A 25,307-nucleotide genomic window follows, 5' to 3' on the forward strand; every position below is an offset into this window, starting at 1 on the left:
TAAATGCATAATGCAAGTAATATGATTGCCGTTCTATTGTGTAATTAATAAATTGGTTGTTACTTGTTAAAGCGGGATTATATGATTTTGTCAAATATTATGCTTTTATATAAAATGTGTAAAAAACTTATTATATATACATTTCAATATAAATTAAAATAAAAGTTAAGAAGAACATATGTCGAAAATGCGAAATAAGCCAGATATTTATTTCTGAAATTGAAAACAGCTTTACATCCGAATTCGCCAGCATGTATACCATACATATACGATGTGAATCTAAATTTAGTTTAACGGTTTATTTGAATTCCTGCAACGATATCTATTCATACGACACACAAACACTAACTCCGATTCTAATACAAAGACGAATGATTCGGTTATTGTAGGAAAATATGTACGTCATAATCGGCTCGGGGTGCTAATTTGTCTTTGCTGCTTGTTATGAAATTCTGCTTTAATGTATATTTTTTCTTGCTTATTTTGTGTGATTGTAACATATTTCATCAATATATTACAATTAAACACATATAAAAAAATCGTATAATCTCGCTTTAATCCATGATAAATGTTTTATGGCTAGTACAAAACCAGCATTGTTAATTTTTAAAAGGGTAATAAAATAACACCACTTTGTAATTTCATATACGTAAATATTCTTGTACTGTATGTTGATGACAGCGTTTTAGTATTACATATTTTGTAACTATTATTTTATGTGCAAATAAATGATGTGAAGTGTTTTGTATCTTCACACAACACCACATACCTTTTTATATATGTACTGTGTTATGTGTTATTTGAATGTTTAAATAAAAATATGGATGATATAACATGATGCATTCTAATATTTGCATTCAAATTGTAACAATAGAGCTAAGTGTGTGCAGTTTAGACTGTGATTTAAGAATTGCTACAAAATGGCTAGTTTTTAAGTGGCGACAAAATTTAAACTATTCAACAATAGTTTGCGAAAGAAAATTAGAAACCTGCAAGATACCTGTATTTATTGAATATTTTAATTGCGAAACTAGTATGGTGTAATGCTGTTACACATAATTATACATTGATAATAAATAAGACGACAGTAAGCGGTGTTAACGTTTCCCAACAGTAGAAATCATTCTTCTGACGAAGTCAGTGGTATACAGACGAAAGTTCCAGGTATGGCTTTCAATACGTAGTGTGTGTTATTTGACAGTCTAAAACTTATTGGAATAAAAAAAATCCTGTCAAATTTGTCAATCAAAATTGATTTGAAACATCACATGATTTTGATTATGTTAAATCAGTGAAATGTATGCAACTGCTTTAGCAAGATGTCAAGTTGAATTGAGACATTTGATGAAACAAACTGTTTCCTGGGTAGGACCAGTACTTAGTGTCTATATGACGTACCATTACTTCGAAAGTCCACAAGACCTACTAGGTAGAACGAGAAATGTACTTCGACGTACAATTTTCACCGACCCTTAAGTTTTAGCCAATCAGAAGAAACCTTACATCTGTTGCTTTTAGAGATATTTGACATTGAACATTATTATTATTATTATTTATACCAAATTATGCGACTATCGACCGCTTACTCATAGATATTGTGCGTATTTATTAAACATTATTATTATTATAATTTATACCAAATTATGCGACTATCGACCGCTTACTCGTAGATATTGTGCGTATTTATTTAACATTATTATTATTATAATTTATACCAAATTATGCGACTATCGACCGCTAACTCATAGATATTGTGCGTATTTATTGACCTGGCGTGGCGGAATTAACCTCTGACTTATGCAAGTTATGGTTGTCACAAAATACGGCCAACGGGGAGGTTATTATACATTATTTATCCCGTTAATGTTTGATAACTGTTTGGTTACCGTTGGGAATTTCCTACACAGTAATGCGCTGGACGGTCGTGATACTCCGCCCCGCATGATCAATGAATACTCACAATATGCTGAATAATTTTAATTTTAAAAAGGTAACAATTGAATCTTCTTCAAATTTGTATATAATCTATTTCAATGCATTAAATACTTGAAACGTATATGTTGTTGTTTTTTTTGCCATTCTGATATTTTTATTCATTTTGTCCTCGATTAAAAAAAATATTTTAAACATTTATTATGAATAAATCTGAAGGAAAAGCGGCTCAATTGAAATGTGTTTAAATTGGCTGTTCAGAAAATGTGTACGTCGAAGTACAAACATGTATGTCGAAGTACAAATTGTACTTTGACGTACAAATATATACTTCGAAGTGTATTTTATATGTGTATGTCGACGTACAATTGTTGTACTTCGACGTACATTTCTCTTTTTACCTTGTAGGTCTTCTTGACTTTCAAACCAAATGTTACGCCATAGTATGTTTTTAGGGTTATCTAAAGAATGCTCCCACTTGAGGGATCAATACAGGGACCTCCCAGTGACTAAGCCAGTTAGCAGACACCCAATCCACTATACCACAGCCCCAAACCAGCTTTAAATTCCTGTCGCTAGAAAACAATTTTTTTTATAAGATGCTAGATCTTTAAGCTAGGAACATGTAACTCGTTTTAAGATTGATTTTTTTTGGATGCATTACTTAATTATTGCAACAATTAATGAATTATAATATTTTGAACACAATCATGTCCATATATTTATAAAAAATACATGGTTATCAAAAAAACTTTAAAAGCTTTCGCCCGTAAATAAGTTAGCACCTATAATCATATTAATTGCAAACCGTATAAAACAAGGTGTGTTTGTGAAACACTATGCCCCCCCCCCTTATATATTCGACCTTTAACCTTGAATGATGACCTTGACCTTTCACCACTCAAAATGTGCAGCTCCATGAGATACACATGCATGCCAAATATGAAGTTGCTCTCTTCTATTGCAAAAGTAATGGCAAATGTTAAAGTTTGACGATTTTGGCCCATATATTTGACCTTTGACCTTGAAGGATAACATCGACCTTGACCTTTGACCACTCAAAATTTGCAGCTCCATGAGATACACATGCATGACAAATAAGAAGTGGCTATCTTCAATATTGCAAAAGTTATGGCAAATGTTAAAGTCTGACGCAAACCAACAAACCAACAGCCAGGGCAAAAACAATATGTCCACCAGTATATACTGAGGGACATAAAAATACCAATCGTCTTTTAAAAGCCTTTTTTCTCATACGAGTTGTTGTTGTTGGATCCTGGAAAATTGCGTTATTATGCTGGTTGTCCGCAAAATAACACCGTCGAACGAAAATGGCCGCGATAGTCGGACGAGCGTCGCGAGAGGCTCTTTTGAAGGTTTCTGGCAACGTCCAACCCCAAAATGTATGTTCATTGGTGTATTTTTTTCCAAATTTCGTATTCCACTGCATTTAAAAATTAAGTGAATAGACAGCTCGGTTCATCTATGTGAAAAATACCGCTCACTTTATGTAATATCTCTAAATAATCCTTCGAAGACCTTGAAATGTTCGATAATGACACACAGAAGATATTACCAATTTAAAAAGTGTAAATTTATTTTACCATACTTATGCATTTTATATAATAATTGGTGTGTACCCAATAACTCGTTCAGCCTTGTGTATTTTATTCGTTTTAATATTTCTCGAATGTGATGTTATTTCGGATGGCATATGTATCCGAAAATTGTTATGTAAGACCAGGGAGTTCAATAAGGTTTGACAACCATGAAACAAATGACCCCCATGTTTGAAGTTCTCTGAGCTTAATGTAACTTTTTGGGGGTTTCATAATACTGAAATCTAGATATGTTGTTTTTGGATAGTTGTTGATTGCTCTACAAATGTTGCTTTGTTTAACTGTTAGTATATATTGCTTAACTTTAAACACAACATTTTGTGTAGGGTCAATCTGTGAAATGTCAGACATCTTTAAAAGTCGGACAGTTGACAGTAAAACACATTATAAAATATACAATATCCGACTTGAAATCCCCAGTAACACGCATTTAGTGACACATAGCCATTCACTTTGAAAAATACATCTGCACAGTATGTGCATCGACACCGTTTACTTAAACACAAAACCAATGACGTGCCACACACAGGCTTATGACAAAACGCATTGTTTCCAGAAAGGCGGGTTATTTGAATGCTAAGGTTCGTTCAGTGATTTTCATTGCGCAACGGCTATACGATTGTATATTCATTAAGATATTGATTGTTTTATTGTTAAAGGAGATAAAATTTAATAGTTTTATGAAGAATATCTGAAAATTTATAATGTCCAACATTTAACTACATATTTTGCATTGCAGTTAAAACTCAGACAATAGCAAGGAAATAACAAACACACAAAAAACGAAGCCACTTTGCATAAAGTTATCAATCAAGGCTAATTATTGACAATAGATACTTAATACAGCTGTAAGCCTGTACAGTTCGTAAATGTTATAATGAAATAAACACTGACTGCCCGTCTATATCATTGGTTAGCACACTCGATTATCACTCAGGCGACCCAGGTTTGATACCCGCTCCCGGCGCATATGAGTTCGGTTGGTGGTCAACTGTTTTCCCCACAGCACAAGACCACCTCAAAGTTATTACCTCAGTAAATAGTCAAAAATTGCATATATAATTCAAATTTTGAAATTGATAGCTTTATGTAAAGTGCGCACATGTTGGTGAACACTTATTTGCACTAATAATTCTTAATTGAGATGATCAAAAACGTGGTTTTATTCATCATTATCGTCGCCATCATATAAAATAGAGTGTTAAAAATACTTTATTTGTTTTCATCTACGCAATCTCACACCGATCTGTAGATACTCTAGCTAGATTAAGTACTATACCTGCCGTAAAGTCAACGACGTAAATTGCATGTCTATTCATCGTATGTTTCTGTTCTAATTTCATTGTGATCAAAGATGGAAATCAATGACACATCAAATTTTATCAATAAATAACAAATACTCGATACGTGTTAAGCAAATCAAAATTAGTCCAGCAGTTTACATAAGAAGCACACGTAAAATACTGCTACATTCAAATTAATTCATTTTACTGTAAATAAATGAGGTTTGGTTCAATTACTGTTCCACAGTCAGAGATTTAACTGCGCAAAAATAACTGTCCAATTTCAGCTACAGTGTGTCCGAGTTTCGACTACTCTGTCCGAGTCATAGCGATTCGCATCAAGCAGCATTTTCATAATGTAAATCGGGGTGTTTTCACATAACATCATCGATGTCACCAAAATTCGAAATTACGCTCATTTGACTTTATAAGGGGAGGTAATCCCCAAAACGACTCGTCGCACGTTCTATATATTGATACAATAGCTTTGGGATATAGAGTTTTGTCCGACTTTTCACGGATTGACCCTAATATAAAATACATTTAATGTTAGTTTCAAATAATATTTGCATCAAAAGTGACAATATATATATGCTTGCATCAACCAGCAGGATTCTGCTGCCATTGAAATCCCTAGCTGTAAGAACACTCTTTATAAATCTAAGAGTCATTAGATGCTGCAACTTGTTAATAATATTTTCTTATCTGGTTTTATACCAGAGAAGTTGTGATTACTCTTGTTTATGTTTCCATTTCAGGCTCGAAACCTTTCGTTTCAGAACATGTCAAAGGGAAAGAAAATGGTATTTTGTTTTCATTATTGAAGTGCATGATCTCTTGAGTTATGTAAATCACCTGCATAACTTTTTTTATGTTCACCAATATTTCTGAGATATTTTTAACCAGGTTTTCCGAAGGAAAAAACTGGTTATTAGATTGGCGAATGCTGGCGGGCTGGCTGGCGGGCTGGCTGGCTGGCGGGCTGGCGGAATAAGCTTGTCCGGGCCATAACTATGTCGTTCATTGTCAGATTTTAAAATCATTTGGCACGTTTGTTCACCATCATTGGACGGTGTGTCGCGCGAAATAATTACGTCGATATCTCCAAGGTCAAGGTCACACTTTGAGTTCAAAGGTCAAAAATGGCCATAAATGAGCTTGTCCGAGCCATAACTATGTCGTTCATCGTCAGATTTTAAAATCATTTGGCACATTTGTTCACCATCATTGGACGGTGTGTCGCGCGAAATAATTACGTCGATATCTCCAAGGTCAAGGTCACACTTTGAGTTCAAAGGTCAAAAATGGCCATAAATGAGCTTGTCCTGGCCATAACTATGTCATTCATTGTGAGATTTTAAAATCATTTGGCACATTTGTTCACCATCATGGGACGGTGTGTCCCACGAAAGAATCACGTCAATATCTCCAATGTCAAGGTCGCCACGACTAAAAATAGATTTAAAAAAAAAAAAAAAATTACAAAGGGGGTTAATTTTTTTTGGTCATTTCAATAGTTCAGTTTGAGTTTTCTCCCTTTATCAGATTTTTTTTTCACAATGAAAACCTGGTTTTGTGACAATTTTGTCCCTTGTTTTATTTAAAATCGTCCTTTAATTATTTTGAAATTAAAAACTGTGGTTGTCATGGCAGTAAAAAAGTATAAGGCATTTTCAGACAGTCTTTTTCGGTTAAGGTATAGTTTGTCATTTTTTTAACATTCTTTATAACATTTGTAGGGAATGACAATAAATCATGCAGTGTTACTGATGGTTTGGTATATAATTTTTCATATTGTTCTCGCCATAAATTGCAACTAGAACTAGAAATGGCGCGGCAGAGGCCGACGCGTATCCCCACGCCGAATGTTTGACCTAGGTGTGCCCCAGGGTTGGTAATGGGGCCATGCATAGCTGAGATTGACCGTATTGTCATAAGAGAAGTTCATCATCAATTAGAAGTGAATTGGTGTAGAAATGAAGAAGTTATAGTAAAAGGCAATTTTGGGTGGGTGTGACATATGTGGGCAGGGCGCCCCAGGGTTGGTAATGGGGCCATGCATAGTTGAGATTGACCGTATTGTCATAAGAGAGGTTCAGTATCAATTTGAAGTGAATCGGTGTAGAAATGAAGAAATTATAGTAAAAGGCAATTTTGGGTGGGTGTGGTCTATGTGGGCGGGGCGCCCCAGGGTTGGTAATGGGGCCATGCATAGTTGAGATTGACTGTATTGTCATAAGAGAAGTTCAATATCAATTTGAAGTGAATCGGTGTAGAAATGAAGAAATTATAGTAAAGGCAATTTTGGGTGGGTGTGGTCTATGTGGGCGGGGCCCCAGGGTTGGTTATGGGGCCATGCATAGTTGAGATTGACCCTAATGTCATAAGAGAAGTTCAGTATCAATTTGAAGTGAATCCGTGTAGAAATGAAAAAATTATAGTAAATGGAATTTTTTGGTGGGTGTGGCCTATGTGGGCGGGCGCCCCAGGGTTGGGATTGGGGCCATGCATAGTTGAGATTGACCCTAATGTCATAACAAAAGTTCAGTATCAATTTGAAGTGAATCCGTGTAGAAATGAAAAAATTATAGTAAATGGAAATTTTTGGTGGGTGTGGCCTATGTGGGCGGGGCGCCCCAGGGTTGGGAATGGGGCCATGCATGGTTGAGATTGACCGTATTGTCATAGGTGAGGTCCAGTATCAATTTGAAGTGAATCGGTGTAGAAATAAAGAAGTAAATGTAAAATAACCTAAAAAAATGAGTGATAATTTCTGACGCGGCCCCACCCCAACCCCTATAACTTTTGACCCAGGGGTCAGATCAAAATTCCAAATAGTGCAGGGTCGCACATATGCTCATAGCTACCATGTGTGTAAATTTCAAGGTTCTAGTGCTTTTAGTGTAGGAGGAGATAGTGGCCAGGACGGACAGACAGACGGACAGACAGACGGACGGCGGAGATCACCACAATATCCCCACCTTTTTTTCAAAAAGCGTGGGGATAAAAAAGATCTATAAGCTGGGGCCTTGTTGTGCAACGACAGCCTCAGACTCCATGCTTAATTTTCCTGATTTCTAATTAGGGATTATTGACACCCCTGAGCTGTGTAGTCAAATTGTTACAGGGATGGAAACTAATGTTTTACAATTGGTTGCTCACACGGGCAACCATCTTTTGTATTTTGGTTGCCCAGCTAAAGATTAACAAACCCAGTACGATGTACATGTTACTGTAGTGTCATGTGTATATAAGACTTTCTTTAATTATATAAAAGATAACTATGCAACAACATTGCTTAACTGACAAACGTTCTGTGTATTATGTCCTAATATAAGTCTGAGTTAAATCATTTCATTGGCTTTGATAAACGAATTTCATTTAACTAATTATTAACTCACAGTCGCCAATTTCATTAAATGTATAATTGCACTGAATTGTTTCAAGCTTAAAAAGCAAGTTGCCCAGCCGGACTACTAACTTTTGAATTTGAGTTGCCCAGGCCAAAATGCACTGGCCCCAGGCATCACGGGCATCCACTAATTTACATCCCTGGGTTATGACTTTCAATATATCAGACAGTTAGTATTCTTTCAATAAATCCAGCAACTTATTGATAATCATCACTGCATCAATTTACTAACTTAGAAGCTTGAAGAAAAAGGGAGGCTTTTTTACATTTAGATCTATTAACATTCTTAGACATGCTTTTACTGGTACTTTCATCTTAGACTTGCTTTAAAGTGCAATGCAGATTTAGAAATATAACCTGTCAAAATTGTGTTTAGGCCCTGGGAGCCTTAGGTACAATGACAGCTGGTGGCATTGGATTTGCAGTAGCTTTGAACACTGCCGTGCTAGCAAGTGATTTTGTTGTTCATCCTCCAAAGTTCCCCTGGTCCTTCAAAGGACTCCTGTCAGCTTATGATAGAGATTCGTAAGTACATTTCTCTCAATCAGTAAATTTTCTGAGCAAGATTAAAGCCTACTTAATTCAGTGCTACATGATGAAAAAATCAATGTTTTCTTTTTGCCAAATATTTTGTTTGCATATCACTTGTTTGGGATGACAAACATGTGTATTGCAAAAATTATGATACACAATTTTTTAGCTACGGTGGCATAAATGATTGTTTCAGTATGCGTCGAGGCTTTGAGGTATATAAGCAAGTGTGTGCTGCCTGCCACAGCCTGGAGTACATTCGATACAGAGAGCTGGTTGGAGTAATCTTTTCCAAGGATGAGGCCAAAGCTCAGGCTGCAGAGGTAGGCGTGTTTCCTAAAAAAAGTGACATTACTATGATTGGACATGATGAGAATTTATATTTAATAAGTCTAAGCGTACTGCTGCTTGCTGCATCTTGGCCCTCTTGTTTTACACCTCATGTTGTATTAAACAAAAGGTTATCAACCCTTCAATGTCTAATGGTCATGGTTATGCCTAACCTCTTATCAATTATAATAGATCAATCAAGCAGTCGCATGTGGCCATTTTTTATAATCAGTTAAAAATCATGGTTATGACCAGATCTTCAATCTTGTTTATTAGATAGAGGCTTGGCAGGTTGGGCGCGTTAAACCGGTGCATTTTGATTGATTACTTATATTTTTGTTAGTGTTTTTTCCAGGCCGTTTTAGCATGGCAAATCGCCGTGCCCGTTTTTTGTAGCACCACGCTGCCCCTTTCAAAGCCATTTAGCGCCACGCTGCCCTTTCCAAAGGCCGCCGCCCTGCCCTTTCATGAGCACCCGCTGTTTTCTGCCCTTATTGATAACATCTTAATTGGCCCTTGACCAAACTACTAAGCCGACTAGTATCAGATTATGGCCTCCGAGGCAGCGTGTTTGTGAATTTGTCATGCGTGAATAACCTCATATCAGTATCAAATGATATGTTATACCACTAATCGGTCGGTAATTGTTACTTCAGACACTTTTGATGAAAAGCTTGATGTTATCCTCGTGGCAATTGTGCATTTCATACATAATTCAGTTATATCAAAACATATATTTTGACCCATAATTACATTTAAAAACACAAACAAATTTATTATTTATCGATATCGTCTTTAAGATAATTAATTATTGAATTAATTACTGAGACATATACTAAATAAACAAAATGCGAATCGCGTATTAGGCGGCAGGGGTGGCGAAATCAAATGTCCGAGTTGCCCGAGTCGTACATTTGCTTGTCTGGGCAACTGATTTTTTTCAATTAAGTTGTCCGTGGACAAAAAGTTTTTTAAAAGTCAGGTCCAGGTATACAAAAAAATACATTGTATTAAAGCCGTAATTAAGTTTTACAAAACCGGATGTTGACATGCGATTACATTGTCAGTGCTATTTGCGGAGCAATCAAGCTGAAATACGGGCACTCTCCTGCGCAGTGATCTCCCTTATTCTATAAGAGACCAGGAGCATGCTGCATTTTAAACATTCGGCCTGACTGTTAGACAGTGTATAGACTGGTTTCTTTATTTTTACAATCAGACGGAAATAAAAAGTATCAAAGTAAGATAATCAAAACACGATCTACCTTGTTATTTAAGACGACTTTTATGGTAAAAATGGAACATTTAGTTTTTTTAAATCTTCAACAACGGAGCAGAAACCCGAAGCTTTGAGCAGTCCACCTCCCCAAAAAACTAAGAAAGACTATGATAAAAAATATGATCTAAGTAAACGCACCAGAACTTTTCAAGAAACTTGGCTCACAGATTTTCAATGGTTACCAGTTGATGGTAATAAAATTGCTACCAGTAGCGGCGCAGAGCCTCAGTCTGATGAGGTCGACATATTGGACTAGTTTAATTTGTTAAGATTACGATGTACTTATGTTCAACACATGTTTTAACACTAGCTTTGCAAGATTTAAAGTTTTAGAAAGTCTTTATATTGTTTATAATATACTGCTATAATGAATGTACTATTGAAATACAACTATAAACAAAACTAGCAAATCATACTCATTTTGGTATATTCCACATTGTTTTAGTTCAGCAACGGACAAGTTAAATTTCCTAAATGGTTGTCCGTGGACTAGTATAGTTTTTTGAGATTTCGACACCCCTGGGCGGACATATTAGACGATTTTAAGTTGCTATGCGCATCTGTCACTTACATCATTTGAAATTTTGACAACATGGCGGACATACAGAATTAAATTGTGACTCGGCAAACATGGCAAATAACGTCGTAAACGATCAAATTAATGATGGAGATTATACATTTAGAAGGAATTAATGAAATGTCTGTGATAATCAACGATGCATAAACATGTTCAAGATAGCAACAACATACTTATTTGTAATCTACTCAGTGGGTGTATCAGGATATTTCACGGAAACGAGTGCTTGCATATTGTTAGTGCTCAGTTTACTCGCAATATTAAACATCTGACAAGATTATCGTTAGAAATGGGATGAGACAAACATGGTTTCATTTATATTTTAGTGGATCTGTGTATAATCACATTCATATGCATATATTGCTTTATTATGTTTGTCGTGCTGTACAGTGTATTGAAACAGCATGGAACTTAAATGTACATTGCAAGGTAAATATATTAATATAAATCAAAGTAAGTTAAATACATCAATTACTATATACCATTAAATGTGCTTGTTTATATTTTATGTTTTTCCACAACTGCCTCTGATGGCGATTTCATGTTTCTCCCTCATTCAGGTATTCACGGAACGTTTTTGCCCTTTTTTGCCTTAACTGCGCGCTTAAATGCCCTTTTTGAAAGTAATGCACCATGCCCCTTTGCCCTCCTGGGAAAAACACTATTTGTATTTACCGATCTTAATGAAACTTGGGATATAACAAGCAGGCATGGAAACCTAGCTTATAGTTGTATTTGGGTTGTGTCTCTTCAAGGTGTCTCTTCTTCAAGGTCAAGAGTACTGTTTGCTAATAACATAAAAACGTTTCTGATAAATAACTTGAGTTTGGATGGAGATATTATACTACTTTTTGGTGTTATTCAGTCAATAACTTAAGTAAGCAAAATTGCATAATTCACCAATCTTCATAAACTTAAGCAATTTTGCATGGAGACCTAGCTTTGGATTGTATTTGGAACATGTGGGTCACCAGGGGTTTTTCAGCACTGTCTGCGCCTCTGGAAAATGGAGGTACTCTCAAAGCAAACAGACCCAATCCCAAACCGAAATTATTTAAAAAAAATCCCAGTTTCCAAAAAAAAAAAATTTTTTTTTTTTTTAAGAATGAAGTGTCTAATAACATGTGTGACTAACCAGTGTTTGTTTTGGTAAAAAATATCTGCTATAAGGTTTTGACTGTACAGTTCTTATCTCAGAGAGTAACTGTGACTTAAAAACAAAACTGCAGTTCTTGAATAAACGTTGAACATGCCCAATATTGCATCTGTTTATATAAAGAAGACAAAATAACAAATAAAAACAAATTTATTTGTTAAACCACTGAACTATTTAAGCATGATAAATTCACAATTTTTTCACTAATGAGCCGTTTCATCGAAGCAAAAATTTCCAAAATGGCCAATTTTGTTGATAAAAAATTCCCAATTTGGTCAGACTCCTTTTCCCAAAATAGGCAGAAAAACCCCTGGTCACTGATAAAAAAAGAATTAATCTCAATAACTTATGCTTCCTTGGAGGTGTTGTCGTTAAATTGTGCTTGTATGTAGTCTGGTTGTTGATTGGAAGACCTAGCACAGGAGTTTATTTCAGGTCAGTTGGGTATGGGTCAAGGTCACTGTAACTTTCAATAAAAGCAAACCATTTCCACTTAATTGTGTGCAGTGAAAGATTTCATGCGGAAATTGTGTGTTTATACCTGGATTTGGATTTTGCTTGGGACCAGATGGATCGTGGTCAAAGTAAATTGAGTCGCGTTCTGAGTCGATTCTTAGAAAACCGGGCCTTATGCATGTTTCTAAAGTGTCGTCCCAGATTAGCCTTTGCAGTCCGCACAGGCTAATCAGAAACGACACTTACCACTTAAATTGGATTTTACTAAGAAGAGACATCATTTTTACAAAAATGTCATAAAAGTGGAGAATGTCGTCCCTGACGCGGACTGCACACGCTTATCTGGGACGACACTTTACGCACGTGCATTATGCCCAGATTTCTAAGAACGCGACTCACTTTTAGTCTAATAGCTCAGGATTTTATGTGGGTATTGTTCTTAAACTTTGTATGTTGATAACTTGTATGCAGCATTTGCGTGTTATTTCATTTGGGACCACTTGGATCAAGGTGAAAGTCTTTGTCATTTGAAATTTAAAAAACTTTTTTTTAGCTCAATAACTTGAGTTTGGATGGAGGTATTGCGCTGTGTGTAGGTGGCTTGCATGAAACTCCTAGCTTGGGATTGCCCAATTATTAAAATCATATCTTAAATTAGAGCCTTTTGGATAATTTAATCATTGTTTTTTTTTGTCATTTTTCCTATGGCAAAAAGTACCTTTTTGCAATTTGAAAATATGCTGGTATATATTTTTCCAATATCTAGTCCCCAAATTCCCAATTGATGATATGACTTTCAGATGTTTGGAAAAAAGATGTAAAGTATACTGTAAATGTAAAGAGTTTGAAGTTGTAATATCTATGCATTATAGACTGATATCTTTAGGGATTCTGTTAGTTTTATCAAATAATCATTAAAAAGTTGTAAATCAAGTAACTTTATTTTTTTCCCAATTCAAATTAAATTGATGCCAAATTACCACTTCATTGGTAAAGGTCATATTCCCAAAATGTTGAGAGAAAGCCTTGTGAAGGGTAAAAACTGGGTTTTGTGGCAATTATATGTGTTGAATTTCCTGAAAAAATTTCAGGCGACGTCTATAATAGAAGTTTGAGGGAAAACGGTAGCCAAGACCCCATAGCTTATAATCGATTCTGCATGATGTAACAGAGTGCATAAATTCATAAATAAGAGTGTGGATTGATTAAGAATTTGTTTGTCTTTGATCTCAAAATAATGATAAAAATATTATTGATGTGCTCTATACCTGTCAGTGAAAGAGAATGTATTGATCATCATTTATTGAAAAACATTAATGTTGTTATGAATGAAATTTAATGAAAACCCTTAAACACAGTTCAGACATTCTTTACCCATAATCATAATAATAAAGAAGTAATATCAGTGTACAGTGTATAATCATTCAAAATGCTGTTAATATTCCATTTATCTGTATCATATATATTCCCCAGGCTACATATGTTGACGGGCCCAATGATAAGGGTGAGATGTTTGAACGGCCCGGCAAGCTTACTGACGTCATGCCCAAGCCCTACCCCAACCCAGAAGCTGCCAAGGCTGCAAACAACGGGGCTCTACCTCCTGACCTGACCTTCATCACCCGGGCCAGGCATGGTGGGCCTGTATGTATCCATCAGAGATGCTAAACCCTTGACCAGGATCCCATTTACGAGGATTTAGGATTTTTACATATTTGTAGTCCCATATCAAATCAAATTAAAACCCTTTGTTACATAATTCAAGTTTGAAGGCCCCTTTTCCAGCCCAAGTATAGTGATGAGCAGCAAACAGCATAAAACCTGAACAGACTGTGAATAAAACACAGGCTATTCTGGTTTTATGCTGTTTGCATATAGCGTTTATCACTTTTCCTTTGAGCGAGAAAGAGTTAATGTTTGAAATTATTACTCATATTTCCAGGATGAGAAGTAAGTAAGAATACTCCCAAAACAAATATCATGTAATCTTAATATTTAGAAAATACTTGACATCTTATGTTAATGTTGATTTCCATGAAGACAAAAATCAATCTCCTCTAAAGTTGTCAGACTTTACTAGAAAATCAATAAAACTGTACCTGATCCAGTTAAATTAACCAGGACGTCTGTCATCATTGTAAGGGTTAATGAATTAGCAAAATTATCTTCAAGTATAATATAGTTTGAACCAGTTGTATTGAAAAGATAAACAGAGATGTGGCCAGTAAAGTAAGATAAGTCACTCATAAACTGGTGTAGTTATACAGTGAATAGGTTATATAAAATGATATATGTCCAACTTCATTGGAACCAAAGTTCACAAAGTGACATGGTGAGCTTATGTGACTGTGTGATGTCCGGCGTCCGTTGTGTGTGCGTGATGGGGGCGTGCTTATCTTGATTAAGTCTGGGTTGGGATTGTATTTGGGTCAGCTGGGGTCAAAAACTAGGTCAAATAATAGAAAAACCTTGTGTAGACAATAGAGGTCACAGTTTTCATCCAATCTTTATGAAATTTGGTCAGAATGTTTATCTTGATAAAATCTGGGTTGGGATTGTATTTTGGTCATCTGGGGTCAAAAACTAGGTCACTAGATCAAATAATAGAAAAACCTTGTGTAGACAATAGAAAAACCTTGTGCAGACAATAGAGGTCACAGTTTTCATCCAATCTTTATGAAATTTGGTCAGAATGTTTATCTTGATGAAATCTGGGTTTGGATTGTATTTGGGTCATCTGGGGTCAAAAACTAGGTCACTAGGTCAAATAATAGAAAAACCTTGTGTAGACAATAGAGGTCACATTTTTCATCCAATCTTTATGAAATTTGGTCAGAATGTTTGTCTTGTTATCCCCCACCATAGGCGGAGGGATATTGTTTTTGTGTTGTCAGTCCGTCCTTCTGTCTTTCCATCCGTCCGTCTTTCCGTCCGTCTGGAGCCATATCTTGGAAGTGCTTTGGCAGATTTCATTGAAACTTGGTATGAGTATATATATGGATAAGAGGATGATGCATGCCAAATGGCATTGCACACCATCTGTTAGTTACGGAGTTATGGCCATTTGTATCTTGAAAAAATGCTTTTTTCAGTGGAGGTCACAGTTTTCATCCAATCTTTATGAAATTTGGCCTGAATGTTAATCTTGATGAAATCTGGGTTAAGTCACCGGGCAAATTCTAATAAAACCTTGTGTAGATGAAAGATTTTTCATCACGTCATCAGTTTTCATCACGTCTTAATGAAATTTTGTCAGAATGTATTAATTGATGAAATCTGGCTTGGGATTGTATATGGGTCTGATAGAATTTAAGTTGATGTAGCAAGGTTAGTCAGGTGAGCGATTCAGGGCCATCATGGCCATCTTGTTTATCTTTGGTTTTGTGGTATTTACCATATAGCCTTGCATCATGTATAGTTTAGTGTACAAGTAGTACAGCTTTGTTGTTTGTTAAATATTTTATGTTAAAGAATAAAATAAATATTAAATGGGTGGCTGTATGGGGAGGAGGAGGCCAAATATGTTGCGAAATTAGTCAGTGAAAACCAAGATTTGGTCAGGGAAAAGTCAGTGAAAAGTCAGGGAATTTTGTTACATCTGGTTGGTGGCAAACCTGCTGAGTGATGGTTTTTTACGAAATTTGACAATTTTTATTATGCTCCCCCAAAAAAATTTGGGGGGAGCATACAGTCGCCACTTCGTCTGACTGTCCTTCTGTGTGTCCATCCGTGCATAATTTTTGTCCGGGCTATTTCTCAGCAACTAATGACCGGAATTCAATGAAACTTCATGGGAAGCTTCACTACCAAGAGGAGATGTGCATATTATCAGCGGGTTCTGGTCGGATGATTTTTCACAGAGTTATGGCCCTTTGAAATTTCCCATTAACTGTACATATAGTGCAATTCTTGTCCGGGCTATTTCTCAGCAACAAATGACCGGATTCAATGAAACGTTATGGGAAGCTTCACTACCAAGAGGAGATGTGCATATTATCAGCGGGTTCTGGTCGTATGATTTTTCACAGAGTTATGGCCCTTTGAAATTCTCCATTAACTGTACATATAGTGCAATTCTTGTCCGGGCTTTTTCTCAGCAACTTATGACTGGAATTAAATGAAACTTTATAGGAAGCTTAACTACCAAGAGGAGATGTGCATATTATCAGCGGGTTCTGGTCGGATGATTTTTCACAGAGTTATGGCCCTTTGAAATTTTATATAAAAATATTCTTGTCCCCCCAACTACTGTGCCCTCAAAACGTTTCCTTTTATCTGAATATATAGTGCAATATTGTGACAAAAAAAAACTTTGGGGAGCATCACCCGTCACTGACGGTTTCTTGTTTCCGGAAATATCATAAACCAGTAATCACAAAATAATGTTGTTGGGAAAACTGCAAGTGGTATCCAATCTCTGGAAGCAAAAATTAACGGGCATAGAGTCTGATGATCATGCATTTTACCTTTCTTCATGTCTGCCTACTTATGGACTTAACATACTGAACGGGCCAATTATTAAATAGTGACTTGGCTTCCATTGGGGGCATTGTATGAGAATATGAGTCAATCATGGGGAAGCAAGGGTTAGGCCTGATGAATGACTATGGAGAGAGGAGAGATTCGCTGACCTGATTTCAATACACTGTCCATATCAACTGAGATCAATACACTGTCCTTATCAACTGAGATCAATACACTGTCCTTATCAACTGAGATTAATACACTGTCCTTATCGACTGAGATCAATACACTGTCCTTATCAGCTGAGATCAATACACTGTCCTTATCAACTGAGATCAATACACTGTCCTTATCAACTGAGATCAATACACTGTCCTTATCAACTGAGATCACTACACTGTCCTTATCGACTGAGATCAATACACTGTCCTTATCGACTGAGATCAATACACTGTCCTTATCGACTGAGATCAATACACTGTCCTTATCAACTGAGATCAATACACTGTCCTTATCGACTGAGATCAATACACTGTCCTTATCGACTGAGATCAATACACTGTCCTTATCAACTGAGATCAATACACTGTCCTTATCGACTGAGATCAATACACTGTCCTTATCGACTGAGATCAATACACTGTCCTTATCGACTGAGATCAATACACTGTCCTTATCGACTGAAATCAATACACTGTCCTTATCAACTGAGATCAATACTCTGCCCTTATGCTTATTTAGAATGACCAAATTCTTGGTCTATTATCTGTATCGTTTGCTACAAGCTTTGATACGTAATTGGATGATTTCTTTATACATTAGCAAAACCCCAGCATTACTTGACCTCATTTTGGCCTACTTTTGGACATAATATGTATAAATATACAAATGGGCATATAAATCAATACCCACTATGCTAGGGGTAAACGCATTATTTTATGCAGCATATTCTTTGTCCACAAGTTTGCAGTAAACTTATTTGATGAATCAAGCATCCAAGTACGTTTGTGTAAACTATAAAGCCATCATTTGGTCAATGTGATATTTCATGGACAAAATTGAAATGTCTTCTGTTCTACATGTATTAATAATCAGAATGTTCATGTGAGACCTTTTACTTATGGAACCCACAAATCTGTACATAATTGAAAGTTCTTTTCTGTGTGTTTGTAAAAGGTACAACATTTGATTGGATGTTTTCAGGACTACATCTACGCCTTGCTGACTGGCTACAAAGAAGCCCCAGCAGGTGTTAACCTAGGGGAAGGCCAACACTACAACCCCTACTTCCCCGGTGGTGCCATCTCTATGGCACAGGCCTTGTACAATGAAATCATCGAGTACCAAGATGGTGAGTTCCATTCCAGAAATATTTTTGGGGTTTTTGGTTCAACTTGTTGTAGTTTCTGAATTCTAAAAGGTTTCTTCTTAATTAGTCAGCATTATGTTGATCATATAGATTTAATACATCTAGTAAGTCTGTATAACATGTATTCTGATATGTCAAATTGCAGATATCATAAACCTATTTGTGATCTCCAAGCAAACATGAGGTAGTCAGGGATCATATTTTCCCCACAACATTAATCGGTCTTGATATAAATGGGGAAAAAGTATCCGAAAATGTTTATCCCGAAATCATGACAAATTACGTTAAAATATATACCATTGATTTTGCCATTCATGAAGGTGGTATAATACATGTACAAGTAAAATTCTCTTAGGCATTTTTTTTTAAACTGAACATGCAAGTTTTCTAAACTGGTTTTATCATTTGCTATTTCATTGTTGTTTCTTGTGCTGTTTTATCAGACTGTTTTCATCGTTGTCAAAGACCTAGGTCTTTGTCGTTGTCAATATTATTAATCTGTGTAAGTCTATACCGATGTTTTTCAATCGTTGTTGACTCGATAATAGTTTACAAACATGCACTGAACCGAACAAATGTCTGTGCATAGGTTGGCTATTGACAATAACAAAACCAAATAATTAAGAAATAATTTGTGTACGTTATAGTTTGTTGTCAAATAACCCACAGCCAATAGTTTAGATGAGAAGGGAAGCATGAGTGTTAACGGACGACTTATGACCCAGTGATCAGGGAAAATCTGTAAAGCTCCTTTGAACGCACATCTCGAGTATGAAAAGGGCGCTATATAAATGTGGTATAAAAAAAAATATAAAAATGAGTGATTTGAAACCACGCATCTAATTTTTCGGTTGTGGGTTATTCAACAACAAACTATAAAGAACATGAATTATTTCGATTCTAACACGTTTTATACTAATGTTTTATACAGTGTATATTATTTTTAGCTCACCTGTCACGAAGTTACATGGTGAGCTTATGTGACCGTGTGATGTCCGGCATCCATTGTGCGTGCGTGCGTCCGTCAACAATTTGTTTGTGTAGACACTAGAGATCACAGTTTTCATCCAATGAAATTTATGAAATTTGGTCAGAATGTTTATTATGATAAAATCTGGGTTGGGATTGTATTTGGGTCATCTGGAGTCATCTGGAGTCAAAAACTAGGTCACAAGGTCAAATAATAGAAAGTCCTTGTGTAGACAATAGAGGTCACAGTTTTCATCCAATCTTCATTAAATTTGGTCAGAATGTTTATCTTGATGAAATCTGGGTTGGTATTGTATTTGGGTCATTTGGGGTCAAAAACTAGGTCACTAGGTAAAATAATAGAAAAACCTTGTGTAGACAATAGAGGTCACAGTTTTCATCCAATCTTTATGAAATTTGGTCAGAATGTTTATCTTGATGAACTCTGGGTTGGGATTGTATTTGGGTCATCTTGGATCAAAAACTAGGTCACTAGGTCAAATAGTAGAAAAACCTTGTGTAGATAATAGAGGTAAAAGTTTTCATCCAATCTTTATGAAATTTGGTCAGAATGTTTATCTTGTTAAAATCTGGCTTGGGTGTGTATTTGGGTTATCTGGGGTCAAAAACAAGTCACTAGGTCAAATAATAGAAAAACTTTGTTGCAAGGTTAGTCAAGTGAGCGATTCAGGGCCATCATGGCCCTCTTGTTCTTGTGTACTATTTTATGTGAAGTTCTGCCCATAAAAATAACTTTCGGCTGTTCTGTCGATCAGATCCGCGGCTTTCATTCATAATTATATTAATGGATTATTATGCAGGTGGAAAATGTATCAGCATGTTTTGTGTAGTTACTGCGCATGCTTTCAGTGTATAAGGTCTGCCCATAATAATTGCAGAATAACCCATAGACAATTTTTTTTCTTTGTTTGTAAGAAAGTTTTCACATGCCATGTTAGAATCCTTTTTTACTTCTATCTCATATATTATTAGCTCACCTGTTTTCGGAAAAAAACCGAGGTATTGTCATAGCCAGCTCGTCGTCTGCCGTCGCTGTGATAAAACCTTAACATTGGCTCTAAAATAAAAGTGCTTCCACCTTCAACTTTGGAACTTCATATTTAGATGCACCTTAATGAGTTCTACACGCCACACCCATTTTTGGGTCACTAGGTCAAAGGTCAAGGTCACTGTGACCTCTAAATAAAATATTCTGACAAGCTTTCATTTATTCAAAACTGCATATGAAGCCGAGCATTGGCACCCGTTATGCGATGCTCTTGTTATCCCCCGCCATAGGCGAAGGGATATTGTTTTGGCGTTGTCCATCCGTCCGTCTTTCCATCCGTCCGGAGCCATATCTTGGAAGTGCTTTGGCGGATTTCATTGAAACTTAGTATGAGTATATATACATATGGATAACAGGATGATGCACGCCAAATGCCATTGTACATCATCTGTTTATAACGGAGTTATGGCCCTTTTTATCTTGAAAAAATGCTTTTTTTGTGTGTCCGGAGCCATATCTTTGAAGTGCTTTGGCAGATTTCATTGAAACTTGGTGTGAGTATATATATATATACATATAAGAAGATGATGCACACCAAATGGCATCGTACACCATCTGTTAATAACGGAGTTATGGCCCTTTGTATCTTGAAAAAAATGCTTTTTTAGTGTCAAATATAACTCTTTTGCACCCCAAAGCATATTGGCGGGGGCTATCAATTCAACGAATTTGCTTGTTAAATTTATAACAGTTTACAGTGATTACAATAATCGCAACATATTGTTTTGTATCACATGCACGTTGATTAAAGGGGCCTTTTCACAGATTTTGAAGTTTGTCATTAAATGCTTTATATTGATAAATGTAAACATTAAATTTTAAATGCTCCAGTTAAAAATCAAAAATTAAATTTAAAAAAAGGAACAAAAAGTAGCCCCCTGCAGGGCTCGAACCAGTGACCCCCAGAATAATAAAGTAAAAACGCATTAGCCAACTGAGCTATCCTGCCAAGCATACATAAGATGCGTATTTTATACCTTATATAAGCAATCTTCGTAGTTTCACAAATTTAAACGACAACAACAGAACTCTCCAATCGTTTCGCGTTGCAATGCTTTATAATTTTTAGGTTTTAAAATCGTCAAAAGATGCATATAATGGCTATATTAGACCATGGCAAATATTCAGTAATACTGTTTCCTCACAAATATCATAACTAAACCGAAAATTTGCGAATCTGAAACAACTTTTTTCTATTTTGTCAATTTACCAAACCGTGAAAAGATCCCTTTAACAACGAAGACTGATTATAATTTAACCAGTGCGCGCAGTCACCTTAGCAGACAAAACAGAGAAACCGCTATAACAATGATAACTACATGTATCAATAGACACTGTTAATCGATCCTATGTACATTACAGGCCTTAAGTCTGTTAAATTGTTTTGTGATCTTTTCAGTTTGCAAAATTTTCGACCACCCTCATTTATTTCGGATGCGTCTTTAATCCGCTGTTCACAAGTTTATATACGCCCGTTTTTAAAAACGGGACGTATTATAGTTTCACCCTTGGCGGGCGGGCGGCATCAACAGCAGTGTCCGCTCTCTAAATCAAATAGTTTTCATCCGATCTTCACCAAACTTGGTCAGAAGTTGTGTCTAGACAATATTTAGGTCAAGTTCGAATATGGGTCATGCCGGGTCAAAAACAAGGTCACGGGTCACTTAGTGCATTTCAAGGATTAAGCATGGTGTCTGCTCTCTAATTGAAGTAGTTTTCATCCGATCTTCACCAAACTTGGTCAGAAGTTGTATCTAGACTATATCGAGGTCAAGTTCGAATATGGGTCATGCCGGGTCAAAAACTAGGTCACGGGGTCACTTAGTGCATTTCAAAGATTTAGCATGGTGTCCGCTCTCTAATTGAAGTAGTTTTCATCTGATTTCCACCAAAGTTGGTCAGAAGTTGTAGACAATATCGAGGTCAAGTTCGTTTATGGGTCATGCCGGGTCAAAAACTAGGTCACTTAGTGCATTTAAAGCATTTAGCATGGTGTCCGTTATCTAATTGAAATAGTTTTCATCCAATCTTCACCAATTTTGGTCAGAAGTTGTGTCTAGATGATATATAGGTCAAGTTCAAGTTGTCCAAAACCTTCAAATGGGCGTATCTTGTGACAGTTTGGCACTCATGTTGATTCTTGGTCTGACGTGCAATAAACCGGTCTTGACCAGTTTAGAGACTGCAGCGAATGTTTTATCACACCTATACAAGATAAGAATGTCATTAGGGTGTGTTAGCATGTGCACTGTGTAATCGATTTCCTGACATGGGAATTTATGCAAACAGAATCAGACCGACTGTTTGGGATTTTCAATCTGTCTTTCATGACCCCAATCGGTCAAGGACCGACAAAACCGAAAAAAATATGATCCCTGGAGGTAATGTAGTTCACCAGTGTACATGTGTGTTTGCAGGTACCCCAGCGACCCAGAGCCAGCTGGCCAAGGACGTAGTTACCTTCCTGGCATGGTGTGCTGAACCTGAAGGGGACACCAGGAAAAGATACTTTATTAAGGTGATGTTAAAATAGTTAGTCCTTGCTTGCATAATACTATTCTGTGATGAAGATTACTTACAAGAGTTTTTGAGTTGTTAACCAGGTTTTCCGAAGGAAAAAACTGGTTATTAGATTGGCGATGTCGGCGGGCGGGCGGGCAAGCGGGCAGAACAAGCTTGTCCGGGCCATAACTTTGTTGTTCATTGTCAGATTTTTAAATCATTTGGTACATTTGTTCACCATCATTAGACAGTGTGTCGCGCGAAAGAATTAAGTCGATATCACCAAGGTCAAGGTCACAATTTGAGTTTGAAGGTAAAAAATGGCCATAAATGAGCTTGTCCGGGCCATAACTTTGTCGTTCATTGTCAGATTTTAAAATCATTTGACAAAAAATGAGTTAAATTAAGTGTTTTTTAAAGAATTTTCTGGTGATCTTAACATGAAGAAAGTATTAAGTAAATAAAAATCATACTATCACGTTTTCTTAAATAGGCATAGTGCCTTATATAATATTTATAACAAGGGACAAAATTGTCACAAAACCAGATTTTCAGTTGGAAAAAGTCTGATAAAGGGAGTCAATTCAAAATGTGTATTGTTAACCCCCTTGTGTAAAATTGACCTTGATTTCAATTAGAAAAAAAGTCTGATAAAGAGAGACAACTCAAAATCAAAATGTGCATTGTTACTGATTGTTCATAGTTACATACATGTAGTTGTTTCAAAATCAATATATTTTTAGTTGTGGCGACCTTGACATTGGAGATATTGATGTAACTCTTTCGCGCGACACACCGTCAATAATGGTGAACAAATGTGCCAAATGATTTTTAAATGTCACAATGAATGACATAGTTATTGCCCAGAAAAGCTCATTTATGGACATTTTTGACCTTCAAACTCAAATTGTGACCTTGACCTCGGAGATATTGACATAATTCTTACCGCAACACACCGTCTAATGATGGTAAACAAATGAGCATAACCATTTTAAAAACTTAAACATTTTTTAAAAAATGAATCACAAAGTAATGGTCCGGACAAGCTCATTTCAAAAACTAGGTCACGGGGTCACTTAGTGCATTTCAAAGATTTAGCATGGTGTCCGCGCTCTTATTGAAGTAGTTTTCATCTGATCTTTTCCAAACTTGGTCAGGAGTTGTATCAAGACAATATCTAGGTCAAGGTCGAATATGGGTCATGGGGGGTCAAAAACTAGGTCACGGGGTCACTTAGTGCATTTAAAGATTTAGCATGGTGTCCGCTCTCTAGTTTATGTGACTTTCTGATTTATTTTGATATTTTTATGCATTCAAGGAGGGCATATAGTGATCAGACTGTCCGTCCATCTTTCCGTCACACTTAGCGTTTAGATTTCGAAAAATGCTCATAACTTCACTGTCACACGTCGCTTCAGATAGCAAATTTCATATTTGGAATGCATGTGTATATGGACAAGGCCTTTTCATACACACATAAATGTTGACCCCTGTGACCTTGACCTTGAACTTAGGGTCCGCGTTAAGGTTTCAAAACCTGCGTTTAGGTTTCGAAAAAAGCTCATAACTTCTACCAAGCGTTTATAGGCATAAGTCATCCTATGGTGACAGCTCTTGTTAGTTATATTACATTATAGTTTTTAAACATATACATACAATTTAACTGTGTATTAATAGTCACATGTTTCACTTGAAAGACATAATTGGACTTTGTCTATATCATGGTTATTATTTTATATTTTGTAGTAATAAAAGGCATAATGATGAGTTCATTTTCTTTTCAGAGTATGGTCTTTATGGGCGTATTCATGGGAACTCTATACTACTTCACACGCGGAAAGTTTGCCTACCTGAAATCTAAGAAGTTTGCTGCTAAACTTAAATAACTCTCAGGAATAGAAATGCACCAGTTTTAATTAAGAGGAAAATAACATGTGTTTGAGTGTGTATAAAAGTGTTGCTGTTAGAAAGTTAATTGATTTTCACGAATAATCTATGTGGATTGAAAACAAAACATAGATGTATTTTGCATGGACTTGAACAGACATTAGTGAAGTTACTAGCTTGTTGTCTATAGAATACAGAAATCTTACCAAACTGCTTTGTAAATGTAAGCAGAGATTTACAGTAATGGCGGAAAATAGAATTTCATTATTTATATTGACAGTTACAAGTTTCAAAATGTAAATGTGATAATAAATGTTTTAAAGATGGATTGTTTGTTTATGTTCAAGAGCTTTTTATGCCTCTGTTATTTAATTATAACTCCGCCAACGACAGTCTCAAGCCCAGGCTGAAAAGGAGGAGGATTTGGCGTACGGCTAGCTACCCCACCCTGTTAAAATTTTATTGCTACAGA

The 25,307-nt window shown here is 36.1% G+C and overlaps 1 protein-coding gene across 1 annotated transcript; it reads left to right on the plus strand.

Moving 5' to 3' along the window:
- The first annotated feature begins 3,218 nt into the window (after positions 1-3,218).
- On the plus strand, positions 3,219-25,161 carry LOC127845051 (cytochrome c1, heme protein, mitochondrial-like). The gene is made up of 8 exons (XM_052375675.1): positions 3,219-3,335; positions 5,593-5,637; positions 8,623-8,771; positions 8,974-9,100; positions 14,049-14,219; positions 18,243-18,390; positions 22,864-22,964; positions 24,733-25,161. Exons 1-8 carry the CDS (start codon positions 3,264-3,266, stop codon positions 24,832-24,834), a joined length of 915 nt encoding a protein of 304 aa, XP_052231635.1. The 5' UTR covers positions 3,219-3,263; the 3' UTR covers positions 24,835-25,161.
- Positions 25,162-25,307: the final 146 nt, after the last annotated feature.

Source organism: Dreissena polymorpha, chromosome 9 (genome assembly GCF_020536995.1).
Source record: "Dreissena polymorpha isolate Duluth1 chromosome 9, UMN_Dpol_1.0, whole genome shotgun sequence".
Lineage (NCBI taxonomy): Eukaryota > Metazoa > Mollusca > Bivalvia > Myida > Dreissenidae > Dreissena > Dreissena polymorpha.

Bases quoted from the DNA above. Each gene is read 5' to 3' on its own strand.
- LOC127845051 (XM_052375675.1), top strand. From the start codon at position 3,264: ATGGCCGCGATAGTCGGACGAGCGTCGCGAGAGGCTCTTTTGAAGGTT. The intron at 3,336-5,592 runs GTATGTTCATTG...TTTCCATTTCAG, and splicing joins GCAACGTCCAACCCCAAAAT to GCTCGAAACCTTTCGTTTCA. The intron at 14,220-18,242 runs GTATGTATCCAT...GGATGTTTTCAG, and splicing joins GGGCCAGGCATGGTGGGCCT to GACTACATCTACGCCTTGCT.